The 19,238-nt window shown below is 39.7% G+C and overlaps 1 protein-coding gene across 9 annotated transcripts in view; it reads right to left on the reverse strand.

Moving 5' to 3' along the window:
- Positions 1-19,238, reverse strand: part of LOC116322598 (CUB and sushi domain-containing protein 3-like) — a 228,863-nt gene that overhangs the window by 80,754 nt on the left and 128,871 nt on the right. For all 9 annotated transcript variants that reach the window (XR_005614833.1, XR_005614834.1, XM_039619520.1 and 6 more), the window contains 6 exons: positions 9,575-9,688; positions 9,003-9,098; positions 8,413-8,616; positions 2,533-2,657; positions 2,243-2,339; positions 1,322-1,426 (listed from right to left, as the gene is read on the reverse strand). Coding sequence is in view for 7 of the 9 variants with exons in the window: in XM_039619520.1 (XP_039475454.1) it covers positions 1,322-1,426; positions 2,243-2,339; positions 2,533-2,657; positions 8,413-8,616; positions 9,003-9,098; positions 9,575-9,688 (741 nt within the window). In the remaining 2 variants the exon portion in view is untranslated. The remainder of the gene's footprint in view (positions 1-1,321; positions 1,427-2,242; positions 2,340-2,532; positions 2,658-8,412; positions 8,617-9,002; positions 9,099-9,574; positions 9,689-19,238) is intronic.

Here is a 19,238-nt window from a genome sequence, read left to right on the forward strand (position 1 = left end):
AGATAGGAAAAGTAGCAGGAAAACTAAGAAATAGCAAGAGAAGAAAGCAGAGAGGAGATAAACTGGAGCATGGTTTGCACAAAGCATCAGGGAGTATACTTTACAAGGGCAGAAGTGGCAAAGTGTAAGACAGACACAGAGCAAAGAGCTGATTGTGATTCTCAGCGGTAGGTAGAGGTAGTGGGGGTGGGGTGGCATGGCGTGGAAGTGCAGAAAGGAAAGAGCGCACTGAGAGACACGAGTACAGAGTGGCTCCAAACAAGAAGAACGAAGCACCTGCTGTGAGATACATGACTGTGAAGTCGTTCTCAACAGTGGCATGACGCTCACAGACTGACACAACTGACAGCAAGGACACATCCGGTGACAGCAGTGATTTTTCCTGCTTTTTCTTGTTTTCCAGCAAATTTGCAGAAAGTGACAGTTTGAACTGAGCTCACTCAAAAAGAAAAAAAAAGTGTGACTCTTTAGCTGTTATGTGTGTGTAAAAAAATTCAAAGTGGATGTGTTAACGTGTTGGCCGTCATTTCTGTTTTTGACATTTCCATATCGTCCTATTTTAATCACAGCATTAGGAAGTCTTCCCGGTCTTTCCACACTGCCACAAATGTGCATCACTGACAATGAGTGACAATGGGTCTGCCCACAGGCTCGTATCAGCCAATGAGCGGTTAGGAAAAAACCAGCAGGAAAACAAATGTGAAGAGCAAACAAGAGAATATGCCAGCTTAAAATTTAACTAAGAGAAAAGGACATTAGAAGAGACAAAGAAAGGTGCCTGCAGTGTAAGTGAATTAAAGAAAAGCTGCATGGATCAAGGACAGAGCCTTTTCTTTAAGATGTGCAATTTTTAAATGGGAGTAAATCAGGCACTCCATTGGGGCATGCTATACTCCTTCAATTCTGATGCACAGTAAATGTTTAGCATGCTCTTTAGCAAATATGCCTGGAAGTGAACAGTCCACTGAGAGATAAGGAAACTTAGTCCTTAAATGAATGAAAAAAAAAAGGATGTGGGTCCAGTAAGTTGAAGCTATGGGGGGAATTTAAAAAGGAAGCCACTCGGGAATACCAAGCTACCATACCAGAAAAGCGGATACAAAGCCTGAAAATTAGAAAAGATAATGAGGAAGAAAAAGCTTTGCCCACTCACTTACTCTCCATTTCACACCATTTTTTATAGCTCCAACTGTGCCATCCACACCAGCTGTCCCTCTTATTCCTTATACCCTTGTGCAGCAGCTGGAAGTCAGTGGCAGATGGACACAGAAAGACAACAGACAAAGTGACAGGCAGGCAGACGAGCCGTCTCTCCTCATACCTGTGTACTCCAAGTGGAAGCCGGCGGCAGATACACTGATGTCAGACTGGAAGGTCAGGTACAGGTTGTTGGATGTGCTGTTCAGCAGTTGGGGAATTGTTGTACCTGATTCATAAAATATACAAAACTCTGTTAAGAGCCCGTGTACTTCACTTTCTGGATTTAAGCATGTGAACGTGTGCAAAGTATTTAACTCTGCACTGCTTTCTGTAACACAGTTTAAGAAAATCATGCTCAGTACATCTCCTCTAGCTCTTTAGTCACAGAAGTCAGATGCATAAAATCACATCGAGGAAGAGGAATGGTCTACAATTCAAATTCACTGCAAAATAATCTGTATGTGCGGCTACGCTGAGCTCAGGGAACATTTTCTCTGTTCCCCATGTCTTTGGGAATTTGCAGTGAGACTTTGGCTTGTAATTATAATCATCTTTATCAATTTAGCCAAAGCTAAACATGATTGCTAGCCATTTAAAATGCCTGACCCTTTTCACACCGCAGTTAGTTCTGCACTGTGGGGCTGTTTCACTTTTCAGAGAGTGTCTTTTTCCTAAAGGAGATCAAGGCTGAAGTCATTATGTTACACCAGCCCCTTGTATTCCAGAATTGAGCATCTGAAGTGACGTGATGACCTGTTTCTTATAGGTTACTGAGTGACAAACGCACCGTTTCTAATAATGTAAACCCGAAGGCAACACTACGAATGTAAAGTTCCCAAGTGAAACAGGGGTTACATTATAAAGCTCTCAACTGCAAAGGTTGGGACCCTGTGACAGAGCAAGGATTTCTTTTTTTCTCCTCTTTTACTGTTTTTTTGACAGCATTCTCAAAGGACATGCCAAATGTCATCAGCTTGTCTCTTGCTGGGATCTTGTGACACCTGACTGAAAATCAAGTGGGAGCTGAAAATTAAAATTATACCTGAGTAGCTACCAAGCCTTGGGGCGTTGCCATCAACGCCATCAAAAAAATCCAGCGAATCCCAGTTGTGTTCTGTGGCAAAGGTCACGACCTGAATCTAAAAGGGAAACATAACGTAATACAAAAATTTAATAAGTATGAAAGCTTAACAAATTTCCAAAGGGAAAAAAAGGAAAAAAGCATGAATTATAGCTAACTTGTATGTATCAGTAATAAATCCACCCCTCAAAAAAAATCTCTTAATCTTTCATCAAACATGACTCTGCTAAGATCTGCATGTGTCTTCTCACCTGGATGCCGGCTCCCTCAGGAACAGAGATTTTCCAGGCACAGTTTAAATAGTTGGCATATGGATCTGGATATCCGGGAGAGAGGATAGTACCCTTGCGTTCAGTTAATACTCCACCACAGGGAACTAGAAAAAAGGAAAGCATATGCAAAAACTGAGTTCGGGCTAACTGAAGTCACGTATACACTTTCACACAGTCACACTTTTAAAACTCCTAACTGATCATTAATAGATGGATGTTAAATGAGCAACTGGAAAAATCACTTCAGCTGATGAAATTCTATTGATACAAAGGAAATGTGAGGCACCCGTAGCATAGTGAGCCATGATAATGTAAATCTACTCTATTTTATGCCATTCTTATACACACGACATGCTAATCATCAAACTTAGTGGACCGTAGCATGGAGCCATACACTTATCTCATGCGCTACACAGAAGTAAACAGTTTAACCCTGATGTGTAATTTAATCTCTCACAGGCCATACAAATCACATCTTTCAATTGTGGATGCTATTCTAAGCATGCCCTGTTGCTACCAATGCCTCCAGTCATTTATTTATCAACCCTCTGAGCTCTCAGATGAATTGAAGCTCTGAGTAGGATGTGCTGAAATTGTCAAGGAGTGCGATAAAGCTTACTATAACTCAAACAACAACCACCACCAAATGGCGACGATATGTCCAAGTGCCGTTTCGAGACGAGTGCCAGTGGCCCCAGTATTCAACCGGGACTATTCTATGCAGGAATTCTGGCTTACAATGAGAAGCAGTCCCTTTTTATTGAAATAAAGTTCTGCTGACTAATACAGAAACCTGCAATAACCTGTAGGATATTGTGCTGTTGTGATAAGGTGTTATGACACCTTATCATCAGGGAGAAGTGTAAAGTGGTTCATATTTTATCCCTGTATATTTCTATCTTCTCTCTCTTGGGAACGATTGTTCTGCTGTCACCAGTAGCAAAGTATGAGTCAACTTAAGTCACGGCATATATTTCAACATTACTGTCGGATACCTTGTCCAAAAATTAAGCAGTATATTCAAACCAGAAAATGGTAAGTGAAAAGAATTACAGACCTTCTGTTTTGTTTAATACAACCAACAAAGTAATTACTTTATCAGTCCTCTGATGTTGAAGGTTACCAACCATTTGTGTGTTTTTCTGCAGCATGGGACCATAAACATAGCTGTCAGTCTAAGAGGACATTCAGCAGAGTAGTTCAAAGTGTTCTCACAAAGAAGAGACTGATATTTTTTGTCAAGGACAAGGGTTTACCCCGTGCAGGTCAATGATAATCACTATTTTTGATATCCATCAGCCGATGGCAGATACAATGAAAGAGACAAGAGGAGACATGGAAAACGAGGGAAAAAAACAATAGACTCCCTTTGCAATAAACACTAAAGTGGCTGATGGAGAAAGAGAAAAAAAAATACCACTTTAGCTATCAAGAAAGTACAGTCACCAGTTCAAAGTTATCAGCATTTTACAGATGATATCTACCATCTGAAAGACACTCGGAGAACGGTGCCAAAGTGACTGCTTTGTTGCTTTTTATACTGAGTGACACATTAGAGACAATGAATTCTGTACTGCATCTCTCAGCAGTCACAGAGCAGAGTCATCACACTTATATAGTCGCTACCACAGGTATAGCTTCTTCTGCTAAAGCACATCATGTGCAGACAACTTGGTATGGAAGTCAGTCAACTCCTATACATACATGAAAGTAGGATACGAGTTTGTGCAATTGTTTTGTCTAAAAATGAAAAAAATAAAGGTCAATGCCCATAACAGCCATAGCAACACAGTCAGAATGTCATATCCTGTTGGCACCACTCAAAGGCTCCTTGAAGCTATGAAGTGCTGTGCGATAACTAAGCAGAGATTGTTTCATGCTGCCTATACTGCATCGACATCATTATTATTACCGACCCTTCAGTGATGAAACAAACACCTGAGAGAAATTGAAACCAGTTTATGAACAAAGTACAGTCAGCTTTGTTTTGTTCTGGAGGGGTTTTGTCTTCTTCTTCGTTATTCATCAAGAAGAAGAGCATCATCTTGAGAACAAGCCTAATTTCACAACTCATTTCAGTCCTGTGAGAAAATGCAACTGGTCAAGCGAGATTGGAAATTATGACTGCAATAAAGGACTGAAAGCTTGCCACTTTAGACTTAGCGTAGGTAGACAAAGGTTGGGACCATATATTATATTACACTATAAAACTGCACAGTTTGATATGCAGGAAAGTGACAGGAGCTTATAATTGGAAATGTTTTAATCACGTAATATCTGTGACATAATAGCTTAATATATTCTTAAATGGTTCTTCCACTTTTACAAATTACACATTAATTTCATTAAATGTTGCATACATTTCATAGTTGAAACGACCTTTTGTCAAGTTTCAGAATTCTCTATTTTTCATCCATCTTGATGTGACACGTTAATGCTGCATAAAATAGTCACACTGAGTTATATCTCTGCTTCCTAAATATATTAGTCAAGCTGCAAAGCTGCTAATCCATATAATTGGTTATGGTCCTGGGTCGGTCCTGGGTCTTTTACCCAGTTATTTTGTTTTCTTGGGACTTTTTAGTTTTCCTTATGTAAATCTTTGATTCTTGGTTTTCTTTGGGTATCCATGTATCTTTTTTTTCCTTGCTGTCTTCTTGCTCCCTAGTTCTATTTATTATTCCCTAGTGTTCTGCCTTTTTGTGTGAAGTCCCAGTGTTTGGCTACTTCCTGTTTTATTTTGGTAACACATGGCTACTGTGGTTGGTATTTATATACTTGCCCTGTCTGGTTTTCTGAGATTACTTTCAGCTGTGTTCCCCTCCCGTTTCCTCTTTCCTCATTACCTTGTGTATTCATTGTCACTGTCTCCCCTCGCTCTTTGTCAAATCATCCTACCAGCTGCGCTGTCCCTATTGTTTTTCCCTGTGCTTTCTTGTGCCTTGTGGATTTTGTTTCCCATTTCTGGACTGCCTGTTACTTGTTCTTTTCATGGAATAAATGCTCAATTTTACAGTCAACCTTCATCTACCACACTACTATCCTCAATCTTCCACCACACCTCCCATAGCTGAATCTGATAGAAATGACTGGAGAAAATATTTGTCCTCCCATTCTCACAGATGTGTTTTTGGCCAAAAGAGTAAAAGTTATAAATGAATAAAAAAGACAAAAGTGTTAAAGTAATAGAAACACACCATTAGATAAACTGGCAGTAATTTCCGATTTCATTGTGGAAAGTTAAGTAAACTTTTAAATGTAGCGAAACCTCAAGAGCAGCTCATTTTGCTCCAGAGATGCACTCTGGCCTGGCTTTGCTTCACACTCCCAGACTGAGACACTTTAATTGGTCTTGGGAGGCTATTGCAAAACAAGAATCCACTGTTTAAAAACAAACTCTGCGCGACACTGTTTACTTGTTGACACCTTCGAAAAAAGCCAACAGTGAATTCCATAGCGTGGGCATACCGGCATGAATCATGGCAATCTGTGAGCTTATGCAATATGAGGATTTTCTACAATCATAAGTGATTAAGTATGTGTTTGAGATTAAGCTGCCGTTCTGTCACTCGAGCAGGAAACAAGCCAGGGGACAATTATGCTCATCTGTTTAACTTCATTATCACTTCTACTTCAACCTGTAATAGGCAGTTGGTCATTTGCACAGTCTAATGGGGACATAGGAGTCCACACACAGCTAAAAAAGATCTGATATAAGGGTTAGGGTTAGCTTTTTTTTTTTGAAGCTCTGTCAACAGCACTGCAAGTTAAACTTCTTTTATAAAACAAAAACATCTATTTATTCAAGTCAACTACTCTCCATAAAAATTCAACAAAGTCTGCCCCAACATTATGCATCCATTCAGGCGGGGCTAATTAAATCACAACAGGACGTTGTAGAGACTCACCAGCAAAACCCTCATTCAGCAGCTTTGCATGTGTAAAATCAAAAGAAATACAACAGCCTCACGACGAGCGAGGTCAATCACATCTGGACGAGGAAATTAAAGTATATCATCTGAAACATGGGCACCTTGCTAGAGAGCGGTGTCTGATGCCGTCATATCACATAAAGAGGGCTTGAGTAATTGAGCATGGTGCGGTTTTTTTTAGGCTTCCATGAAACGATATCCATTATTCTGGACGAGTACACTGCCGCTGGGGGAGATGCTGCAGCCAGATTCAATCCCCAGATAAAAATCACTATGTTTAAAATGGAACTGCGCGTGCCACTGCTATTCCCTTACCACTTGGCACTCAACTTGGATGAACCCTGGCTGGAAATCTCTCGCACTTACCGGCTGGTACTATTTACTGGCTGGCACAAGGCCTGACTTCAATAGATTTTACCTCATTTCATCTTTAGTCCTTCATCTCCCCAAGACAGATATGTGGGTGTCTTTGTGAGACTGACTGCATGTCCTTCTGCACGCTTACAGGTATGGGTAACAGTGTTTGCTGACAGCATACCTAAATCATCCTGTACACGAATATGGACTATGCATATTCATGCAGGTATATTTACATGTAAAATGGTTCTGTGCATGGTAGCCAAACATCCATGTAGGGAGAGATGCCTGTCCCTTCAGCAGATGGTTCGCATCCACCTTACATAGGCCGCCAAGAGCTGTTGTAATAATAGGGCTGCTGGATCATGGCTAGTTAATTATATTTTCTGTCTATGTCAAAAATGTATGAATTTCCCTGTCCCTGTTTGTCACCGGTTTTGAACTTTAAATCTTTTATATGAAACAAGAGTTGCTGTCTTCTAAAACAACCTTATAAACTAGACATTATTGCTACGCTACAACACTACAACTCAACACTAGCTCTTCACAGAAGGTGCAGCAACAGCGGGTCCTCTCCACATTGACACAGACTCTTTAAGTCATTCGTAAATGTGTGTGTGTAAGTTTGGTAGCGAGTAGTAGAAGGCTATAGAGTGGGTTTACTAGAGCTTTTTTCATTGTGACCTTTCCCTGTTGCAGTTTAAGAAAACACTGTAAGCTGTTAGAGAGAACCAAAGTGGTACAATTGTGGGTCGGTCAGCTAAACAGTGACTGGAAATTCTTTATAAGGTGTAGAAAATGAGGGTGAGCTGCAGATTCCGGCGATTATTCACCGCAGATCTGTCACTGCAAATTACCACTTTCACATTGTCACATTATTTTGATACTGCAATTTGAAACATATAACATGTCCATTATAATGGCATTAACCTTGCAAAGCACTATATTTATATCGAGAGTGCATTAATAATAATTCATGTCAAAAGCTACAATGTATTATATTGTACACATGCCTGGTCCCATCATGTGTAATATAGATAGCATTACAATTTTGGCATTGCGCTGTATTATGCAGTGTTATGTATTTAAAAAAGTGTATAGATACTGATGGTGTTTGTATATTCTGTCCAGATTTATTTGCACATGGAGTACTAATGTGTCAAATATACCTTTTATAGCAGAGCTGTTATACTGAACTATATTATACTGAGGGTATATAGAGATTAAAGTTCTTCAAAGATCTGTTGTTGTTGGATGTATTTACTTTACACTGATATTTATTTTTTCCACTTATCTGGAAAAACACAGGAACCCAAAACCCTTAGGTGACGCTTGTTCTGTTTGCTATTGCCTCTCTCTGCTGGTCTAATCTACCAGAGCCTGAGATTAGCTACTTTGCAATGGGTGATGGACATTAGGAAAACTAATGACAGGAAAAAACCCCAACAAAAAGACAGACACCAACTGCTTTTATGCACCTGCGCCACTTTTTGGATTGGTGTTTGTGCGTTTGTGTGTGTTTGCATGCATGCAGGACATGCGGCAAGGATTGGAGGATGATGACGCTTACCAACACATGTGGGCACAGTGCCGTTCCACTGGGCCAGGGCATTGGGCACAGCCTCGCACCTGATGGCGTTGGAGCCGTGCAGCGTGTAGCCTGGACTGCATTCAAACAGTACCGCCATACCGATGCCAAAGTCATTCCCTATCCGCTTCCCAAAGCGGGGCTCAGGGACTGAGCTACACTGAGTGGCGCTTGTCCGAGGGACAGCTAAGGATAAAGGGGGAGGAAGCGAGCATTAGAGGAAGAAAGACAAAGAGCGGTGGGTGGGTTTGTTAGGCAGAAATACAACAGGGAAAAGGAGACAAGGAAAGACAAAGGAGGTAGAATGCAACAGTAAAGCCCTTGTGAATCTCCTCGCGCGTCATTAGTCACTCTCATCTGCTTTGCCAGGATAGGCTATTTGACTCCACATCATTCTGCTTTGTTCAGACATGCCCAGCCGCATCCAGTGGCACTCTGCTGAACAGCCCTCTGTTTGATGAGCGCTGGGCTAAAGTACCTTCCCTTTTCCCCGAAAGCAAACAAATGCAGTCAATGCAGCAAATAATTCTGCGGATGAAACTCTGGAACTATAGTAGAAAAAGTAACGTTACCTTGGTAAACAAAATGAAATCCTTTGGCTGTTTCTGTTCCATTTGTGGTAAACTTTAGCATGATCTTGTTTCCTGAACTCAAAGGTAGGGTCTCGCCTACATAACAAAGAAAAAAGAAGAGCATCGTCAAGACATTATCGGGGTGATTTAAATTTAAATCAAAAGGATGTTCTTAAGTGGCACGGCACAACACAAAGGATTCAATGCTTTTCTTTGTTTCAACATTTTTGACAGTCTAACCAGGTAGAGTGTGACAACAATTTACAACAGCTGGTTTGCTTTTGTTATTTTAATTGGGATCTCAGGAGTTTATTCAATTACAATCATAATGTAATTATGTAACATCAATATAAGAATATATGAAGGGAAACAATCTTTATCCGTAGCAGCTTGAAGTGGCTCGGATAACAGACATTCAATTTGTCTAGGAAAAATAGTTATTTGATTAGAATTGAGTTGCATGTGATGTACAGCCCGCAATTTCTAAATGCTGCGCTTGACCTTTCAAGGCCCTAGCCATACTTATGAGCGAAGAGAAACTAGGCTTCAAAGTCAGAGAGTTATGCTCTTACCTGAGTGTGATCCATATATGGAAGAGAGAAGGGCTGAATCTGTTGAAGAACCATCATAGATCTCGACCACATCGCTGGTCAAAGTCTGGAATACCACAAACTGACCAAAGAGAACTGCAGGGAAAGAAGCAGCAGAGGACAGAGAACAGAAGACAACATGAAGGTGAATTTGTGCCAATAAAGGTTTAGATCTGTCAACATTCAGCTGATTCACTAGTTTGTACAGTCCCCAAGAGTGTGGCTGCTGCTTTGGCAATACTGCCGCTTGCTTGTAGTGAATAACATGCACGTGTCTCTGCCCTGACAGACAAGTAAAACAGCCAAGCTGCATTCAGTATCAGCATTTGTGCGACATCTATCGCTGGCCAGTTCAATCTTATTCTACTGATTTACACAACCCTTCCGTGAGGCTGATTTATCATGCTATTATTTACCGATATCAGCCACACAGAGACACACACACACATGCGTGCACACACAGATTCCAGATGGGATTGTTTTTTTTAGCCCTCACAATTCCAATTAATATAAGTTTTATGTTAAGAACAGTATAACACTACGAGTGCACTTCAGGACTTTATAAGCTGCAGTAAAACATGTGACTTTTGGTACAATATTCTTTCTGGACAGTAGCTTTTTATAGGTCACATTTTTCTCAGGCAAACTAACATCTGCTCCCTACTATAAACCTTTCCGTGGCATTTTCTGAACAACCAATAATTAGGTATTCCTTTGAACTGTGCGTCTTTCTGTGGTGTGCCATGGCATTTAACATGTTCAGAATGACCTTCATACAATATGATGTTTTAACACCTAAACTAAAAGCAAAAGATCCCCTTTTTTCTGCAAAAATACTGCAATTTTGAAGGTATAAAAACAACCTTTTTAATAACCAAATAACCAACAAAATGTCTTTGCAAATATCAGAAATGCTACATTTCCTTCCTGTTGCTGGAGGGGTGTGTTGGTGGGGGCAGTGGATTGACAGCAGCTGACAAGGTGAGCTCAGGCACAGGCAGGGGAATGGGAGGAAGCGTAAACAAACTGGCACTGTAGCCTAAAAGCCGTGGGCAGGGACTATTTTGTTAGCAGTAGTACTGAAGAGTAAGGACACGAAAAGCATCCAAAACAAGTGAAATTTGGAGGAAGGTTTACACGCTGTTTAATATGCCACACCAGAGCAGTTAATTTGCTGTCTAGCCCCCAAACTGACATTTGCAGAGCACTTTTCCTCTGTGAATGTTTGTCCGCTCACTCAACAAAGCAAGTTGCAAGACAAAAGACAGTACATCAGTCACTGTGACTGCTTGCAAAAGAACAGTGTTGTAAATATGTAAATGTAAATATGTAAATGTATGTAAATATGCCCTAAATTAATGTGAGGTGACTGCCTGTATGTACACAAACTTCTGCATTAAGGCAGATAAAAAATTAAGAGGAATCATTAAAATAAAAGAGAGAAAAACTATTTTCTGTCTCTACTGAATTTGGATTTTTTTTCTTAAAGAAGAAGATGGGACATATTGCTGTATGACAAGCAATTGCAGCTGAACTTTAAATATGATATGTATTAGCCGATCGCTCCTATTTCAAGTGTTAAACAATCCCGATTCAGCCAAAATGAATAAATAAAGACCACTCAGAAAGTCACCCGAGTCAATGATGCATCACCATAAACATAAATGCACAGGGAAGGGATCTGGCCGAAGTATTTGTAGTATCTGACCTTTAGTTTAATGAAACATCCATTTCTTGATGAAATGTCGCATGAGAACATTACGGTTTATTGCAAAATAATTAAATCTTGTCCTTAATAAAAGCAGTGAGGGAGAACTTATGATAATGAACAGAGAATTATTTAAATAATGCCCTGCATAAATATTTCCAATTAAGCATTCCTGATTATATCGATGTGTACACATCCTTGAAAATAATCAGATTTTTTTTACCAAATGAATAGACATGACCAACTGGATCACTACCTCTGCGATAACTCGTGTTTGTGTCTGTGCAGTTGTGCGTGCCAGTGCAAATAAATGTACTCTATGCGCGCGCGTCAACAATGGTGGTTAGGAGGCACCTTGAAGGCTACTTATACTCAATGTGGCTCTTGTTTATCCCTTTCTCTGTTTTCCCACACTCAACCCACCATTCTGGTTACATTTACTGCATTGTTGCAATAAGTTTATTTCTCTGTTTGTCCCGAGTCACCGTGCTAATTATTGTCTTCACAGTGTTTTCCAAAGAGCAGCAATTATCACAAAATCTGGCAGGAGCAGTTTTACTTCATCACGCCAGGCAGGTCCGTAAACCCTGTCAGTAAGCGGCAACTTACACTGCGCCATTCAAGTTGCACAGACAAGCACTCACACCATGACTCCATCAGTGGCTGTGGGCACTGATTTGCTTATGTCTGAAATGCAGGTATCACAATAACAATAGGAAAAAAAAAAAGAACTATGAGTGCCCTCTGTTTCAATAAAAATAAATTCTGCACTGTATTACTGAGATAATTAATGCCATTTAAAGTGACAGTAATTCACAATAAACTAATTGTTAACATCGAAAATTAATCCGAGCACCATACTATTGTGCTTTAGCGGGTAGAGTCAGAATAAAATAGCGTTCTTAAGCTGCAAAATCAAAACAGGTGGATTCAGAAAGAGCTGATCATAAAGACAAAGTTAAATTCTTTATATGTTTAATAATGATAAGGAACAAATACGGTCTACGCTTGCTTAATATACAAACAGAAAAGCCATTTAAGGAAGCAGATTTACTAGATTTAGTTTTAAAATTACTATTAATTTAAAACTTTGACTATAGGAAAAACTGCAAGTAGTTGTGGTAACTAATAGGACATCTAGATGTTGAGGGTGTCGTGTACTTTCAATTACAAGGTGACCACCTAGTGGGAGGCAACCTGTTGCCAAATAATGTCCAACTCTGCATGAATGCAATCGCTCTCTGACAACTTCGCAAAAGTTTTCAAATAACTAGTATGTAATTGATAGATAAGATACTGGCTGGACTCTAAATGTAAATAGTTACATGTGAAATCCTGTATATGTAGACATCAACCAATTTGTGATTTCCCTTTGATTTATCACAGTTAAATTCCTGTATTATTACAAATAGATTGTATGTAATTGCTAACTCGACCCATTCAATCGTAAACTACTAAAATGACAGGACACTCTGTCTAATTGCAGTTTCAACACCCTCTTTATGACCCAGTAAGACAACTGGTGAGTGGTTGCAGACCTGGTTCCCATCTCCCAAGTTCATTACATGTTCAAGCATTTTTTTTGTTGTGGTGCTGCGTCCAAAAAGCATCTGCTCTAACTGGTACACAAACATACAGATTATCAATAACTGGGCTGCAGAAGAGCAGACTTCATATGGCTAAAATCTATATATGAAAAGCAAGTGTGGCCTGCCTTTTGTCCAGTAACAGTGTTCACCTTTGTGTGCGCATACACACAGGATCCACCTGAAAAGGTGTCAAATAAAAATAACACAATCAGCAGAGGCAATTGCCAAAGGTAGAAAAGGCAGCATATGTTTTTCCTTCTGGCTATGAATTATGCAGAATTTTCCTGTCTTCTTCACTTTGTAGCAGTACCCATCTCCTCTGGCAGGTAGCCAACCACCATGAAACCACTATCCCCACTACAAAGCTAAGAAAGACACAGGGAGTAAAAGACACTTAGCAGGAAACAGAAACAAGGGAATAAGTAACCCCTAAAAGCCACTGGAGGCAACGCTGCATCTTATGGCCTAAGAGGCAAATGACAATACAGAAAGCATGACACGAACAGCAATGAGATGAATTTGTAGTCTTTTACATTGTTTGTTTGATTTTTGTTTTAATAAGGGTGCCCCGCTAGTTATTACTTGTTGCAAAATGTAAAGTGTCAAAACTGAAACGACAACCGAACAAGCTTCATAAAGCAAAAAATCCCCCAAAAACGGAAACACATGGACACGCATGAAGTGGTGTTCTCACTCAAAGCAGCACAGGCAGACCTGTTTCCTTATCTGTTGAGTCGAGAAAATGCCTATGGCTGAAAAAGAGTTTGAATAAGAGATGATTTTACCCTTAGGGACAGCTCACTGCTGCGGTATTAGCATACCAACACCCTGTTAGAGGCTGCACTCCTGTGCTCTGAGCACACACACACACACACACACACACACAAAACACAAGCACAATGTCGCTCATTTCTGCCTCTAATCCAAAGCCAGCCATGCATGACTCCAATCTGCTCCTTTGCTGTAATCATGTCCAGATATTAAGTCAATAAATCATCGGAAACTTGTTACCTAATTTATGCAGGACTATGATGAATCTGTTGTCCTCTGGGCCTCGTCATGGTAGTGTAATGCACTGCACTTGGACAATGGGAACAATTTTCATATCTGCATCTTCACCTTGAATTATCTCAACGAAGTCACTTTAATCCTACACCTCTCAGGGTATTAGATCGTGATATTCGTATATTCCTGTATCTCAAAACCAGTAATGCCTGCCAGGCACTGATAAAGCATGAAATGTACAATTATACTTTGATCCTTCTCTTGAGTGATGGCAATCTAATTTTTTCCAATTTGAAAGCAGTCATTCTGGAAAATGTGACAAGAGGCTTCAATGGTTTTCTACCATCTCAAGTGCAGTCTGGCAGATATGAATTGAATCAGGGGAAACGTTTAAATTAACCATGCAATTTAAACAATCAAGAAAAGTCTTAGGTGGTCGTACATTACATAATTTACATTAAATTGAATGGCCGAGGAGTCCACACTCAAAGATACACCTATCTAGAGTTACGTAAGACATTTCTACTTCAAAACAGAGAAAATTGGTTCAGGCATGGGCTCGAAACGGTGATAGTTTCCACGCACAGGTCTTGCAGATATTTGCCAGCACATTCACACTGTGGGAGAAAAAAACCCTTGCCACCACATCTCAAAGGTGCTCTATTGGGCTGGGATCTAAAGAAAGTACACGAGGAAAGTGAAGTAAATTAAAATCACTGTCATGCTCCTGGAGCCATTTGGGGATGATGAGTGCTTTGTGACAAGGCTTGTTATCCTGCTGGAAGTATCCATTTGAAAAAGTGCAGACTGTCGATGAATGGGTGCACCTGGTCAGTAACAATGTCTAAGTATGTTATGTCTAAATGGTGCTCAGATGGCATTAAGGCAAGCAATGTGTGTCAAGAAAATATCTCCCCTAAGTTACACACCAACAAACAACCCTTACTGTGTGCACCTTATAAGACAGGTCCATGATTTCATATAGTTTACTTCACTTGCCATGGGAATTGTAATTCCTTCACTTTATGGAATTATGCTCAGGGGTTAATGTGGGCCAAAACAATCCAGAACGGCATTCCGACACCGTCAGTAAATAAATAGTAATAGATTAATGCATAATACTGCTGAATCCCTGTGATTTGTCCATCTTGCATTGGTTACTCAACTTCAGCATCTAGCTAGTGCTCCTGAAAGGAGCGAGCATAAGTGGTGCTAATTTTGTTTAAGTGGCAGGTTAGCTCCACAAACATCAGCTAAAACAAACTGTGTGTATGTGGCCAAATGTGCAGTTGCTGTTTTTCCCAGGGAGAGAAAAAATGTTTGACAGAACAAGAAATGAAAAGAGATATTTTCAAAGGTAACAAATGTTCAGTAAGAAATATTTGATAAACTGGAAACTACCCTCATTTAATTTTTAATCAGAGTGCTTCTGTGCTGCAGAAGTTTCTTACATATTTTGCAATGTATAATAAGTTGGGTTTTTTTGGTTATTCAAAGGTTGTATAAAGGGGGTAGTTTAGTACGGTTTAGTGCATGCTAAAGTGGTTAGTTTGCAGCACTGTGGTGTAGTTTGCAGTAATTCACTATGGTGGACAGATACAGGGTAGCAACAGGGTAGCAATGATCAACTTAAACGTAAGGTTACGTTGCTGATTAGATTCACTCACCAAATACTACCTTTTATACTATGTAGTGGTTGGAAATCAGACACACAGCTCATGAAAAATCTACTTGTATCATGTTGAATTCAGCTGGCTAAAGCCAGAAAAAGCATCTCAGAGCACAGCATCACAGGTCAGCTGATTACAGCCTGCACATGAAGTCAAATCTAATGGAGCTCATAATACAAATAACTATGTGATTCATTTTAAGTGATTATTCTCCCCACGTTCCCCCACCTGCCAAATCCCTCTTGAACCCCCGACTACGCTAGTCAGTCTAGTTCTTAAATCAATGCCATAAGGATCACATTAAAATTTCTCAGAGTGGGTCTTGCAGAAATACTCTTATTTTGAGGCATCACATTGTAAAATCATTTTTAAAACTGCTGTTAAATGGAAGTGTTGTTCAGAAGGCTAGACTGTAAGCAGACGGATCTTTGTTGTTCACACTCAGTATGTCAACACTCGAAGAAATCCACCTAGTCTCACCTTTATTTGAGAGGGTTTAGAAAGAAGTGTGTAGCTATAAGTCTCTTCATCCCGACTTCGGGATCCCGACAGGTTCACATCAAATACAATGATCGCATTTAATGTTGTGGAGTGACTAATTAATCAAACATCAGTAGTACCCCATAGTCACCTGCAGCTCTTGCTCATTTTGAGTATTCTCTTTCTTAACCCTAAACTTTATCAGGTGAATGACTCGGCCACTCAGTGATATTTAAACTCAAATTTTCTTAACCAGCACATTTACCATTGCTGTAGAATGATTGAATGACATTCACTGAGCTTTTAATATACTTGGATGGATGCCACAGAAAGCCCAAGCAATAACGAAATTGCCATATTCTTTGAGAGATGAGGAGGGTTGCTTGTCATGAGCCATCGATAGCAGTCTAAAGAACCTTTTTCCACAACTCTACCACTTTCTTATTATGTTTCTGTGAGCGACAAACTTTCTTTTTTTGAGTCTGATCAGGGGGTTGCAACATGCATTGGATCCAACAGTTTGTCATTTTCTAAATGCTGTAGATACGATCACTACAACAAGGGAGAGAAGAGAAGCAGTCATTGCAAGGTTCTATCAGTGAAAGAAGAAACCCCCAGTGAACTATGATAAAAACAATGCATATGTGCATAATCATGCTTTGCATTTCACCAATCTAAAAACAATACATTTTCTCTGTTTAAGCATTTAATATGTTGCCTTTTTCACCATTTTCAACTCAACACATGGTTTAAAGTTAAAAATAAATTTGTAAAATACAGGGTACACTTGCTGCAGATGTAACTGTTAAGAATTAACTACATACCCAAGTTGCACCCATTCACCCAACCAAGCTGAATGCAAACGTATGTTTTCAGACAGCATGATCAGCACTACTGGTATTATGAACTACTTTCACATTTGAAATTCTGCTTACATAACAAGTGCAATAAATTAGTAGGCTATTCCTACCAACATATTAAGAAAATATACCAAGCATCAATGGTTGTTTTACACATGATGTAATGTATATAACGAAGCCTGAACATGATGCAGACATTCGGTTTTTCAGAGACTCGGTCTCCGACTAATACACGATTAAAAACGGTAAAAAGCGGTAAGAATTGCTCTTCTGATTCTGATGAAGGCAATTCTTTTGTTTCACGTGACAGTCCCGCATATTTGACTTCTGATTTCTTGGCGTTTCACTGTATTTACACAGTCCAGTCATTTACACCACCAAATCTGAAAGCATCTTAATGTGAAAAGAGAAGAGATTACTAGTTAAAAATCTCCATCATGCTAAAACGCAGAACCCATAATAAAATATTCAATATTAAGTGTGCATGCAGTACAGGCATCACAGCACTTCAATTTTATTCCATTTCACTCACTTGCAACCACATCAATTCTCAGTGGTGCAAAAAGAAAAAAAAAAACTACAGTATTTATCTGAAATGAAGTATAAGTCTGATAACAGGCTCTGGTTTCTGAGGTATCATGTTGAAGCTAATCAGTGAACCTTGACTACCTCTGCAGGGTCTCTATCTCCCTCTGTCCTTGCTTCAGTGTGAAAGGCCTTAAAGGGATTTTGTCTGACAGTGAGGCAGAAGAAACTCTAAAAACTACCTCAGTTTCACTTTTTGTGCATGTTTATCATCTTGCCGCATGTACAAACTCAGGCGAGATCCAGGGAAGACGCCCGCGTCATCTCCATATCTATTTTATTGAGCTTCTGCTTCTACCTAACATGTATGTTTTATTTATTTTTCCCATTGGCCAATAATAACCTGCCCACTTTCATAAGTATACAGCTCCCAGCAATTGCTTCCCATAAGCTGATTAAACTTAGCTTCCAGCCAGCTTCTCATTGACTTAAAGTTTGTTAAAAAGGTGCATCTTTCAAGAACTTTTGCACCTCATGTTTTTTGATTCCCATTACAAATAAAGTGTTACTGATTCTGTCCATTTCAGGTCTGAGTCAAATTAAAAGCAAAAACATATTTTGAGGCCTCTTTAGATTCACCTTTTTTAAAAATTGTTATGTGTGTGCATCTAAATCACAATCTTTGAAATTTGAGAGGTCACATCTAAAAAAACACTATTGTTGGTCAGAAGTTAAAACTGTTGAAATCAAGGCGCTTTCTATTGCAAAGTAAAGACCTACAATATTAGAGACCTACAACAATCAGACGACTTTCTATGAGGAAGCACTTGGTGACAGTGGGAAGGAAAAAGTCCCTTTAAAGAGGAAGAAACCTCTTAAACCCAGAACCAGTGCTCAAGAAGAGGCAGCCATCTGCTGCGACCAGTTGGAGGTGAGGGGAAGAAGACAGAGCGTGTAAATAATTATTAATAATAACTAATGATTAGTAGTAGAGATTGTGTATAAACACAAATGGTGAAAAGAGGTGAGCAAAGAAATGATCAGTGCATCATGGGAAGCTCTCAGCAGCCTAGCCCTATTGTAGTACAATTGAGGAAAAGTTTAGGGTCACCTGGTCCAGCCCAGATGATAAGCTTTATCATGTTTCAAGTGTAATCCTAAAAAGAGAGATGGTGTACGTTGTGTACAGAATCCATACTGGGATTGTGGGGTCCCAGAAGTGGGACCTGAAAGCTGAAGAACAGAAGTTCTTCAGGTAAAGAGGTAAACCATTTGAGGACCATGCTCTTCTAAGTAACTGCTCATGACATCATCACAATTTAAATGGAACGAAACACAGCCACCTCTTTCCTCACACCCACTGGATTAGCTACATGGCCTTAAGGCAAAGTATGCAAAAAGCCCAAATAAGGCGCTAAAGATACTAACAGCACAAGCAGTCGTGAAAGGTAAGAAAAATGGAAGCATATGTTTGTCCTTCTGGAAATGAATTATGGAAGAGCTACCTGTCACCTTTGTTTTATGGTAGCACAGGCCTTCTGAGATTCTGAGCTATGACAGCATACACAAGCCTCATTTACAGAAACCAAAGGGATTATATGACAGCATCGACACATATATTTTTAATGACCCATTATCACAGCGAAATTGCATCAGCTCTTTTGGCAGGGAGTATGTGGCTGTACCTTGGCACAATCTGTATGCGGTCCATTAGGCTTCTATCTTGGGTAAAAACTCTGTTCGGTGCATTGAAAACTGTAACTTTTGGTTACTTAAGAGAGAAAGAAAACTGTAAGTGGCCTGTGGCTG

Source organism: Oreochromis aureus, linkage group 11 (genome assembly GCF_013358895.1).
Source record: "Oreochromis aureus strain Israel breed Guangdong linkage group 11, ZZ_aureus, whole genome shotgun sequence".
NCBI lineage: Eukaryota > Metazoa > Chordata > Actinopteri > Cichliformes > Cichlidae > Oreochromis > Oreochromis aureus.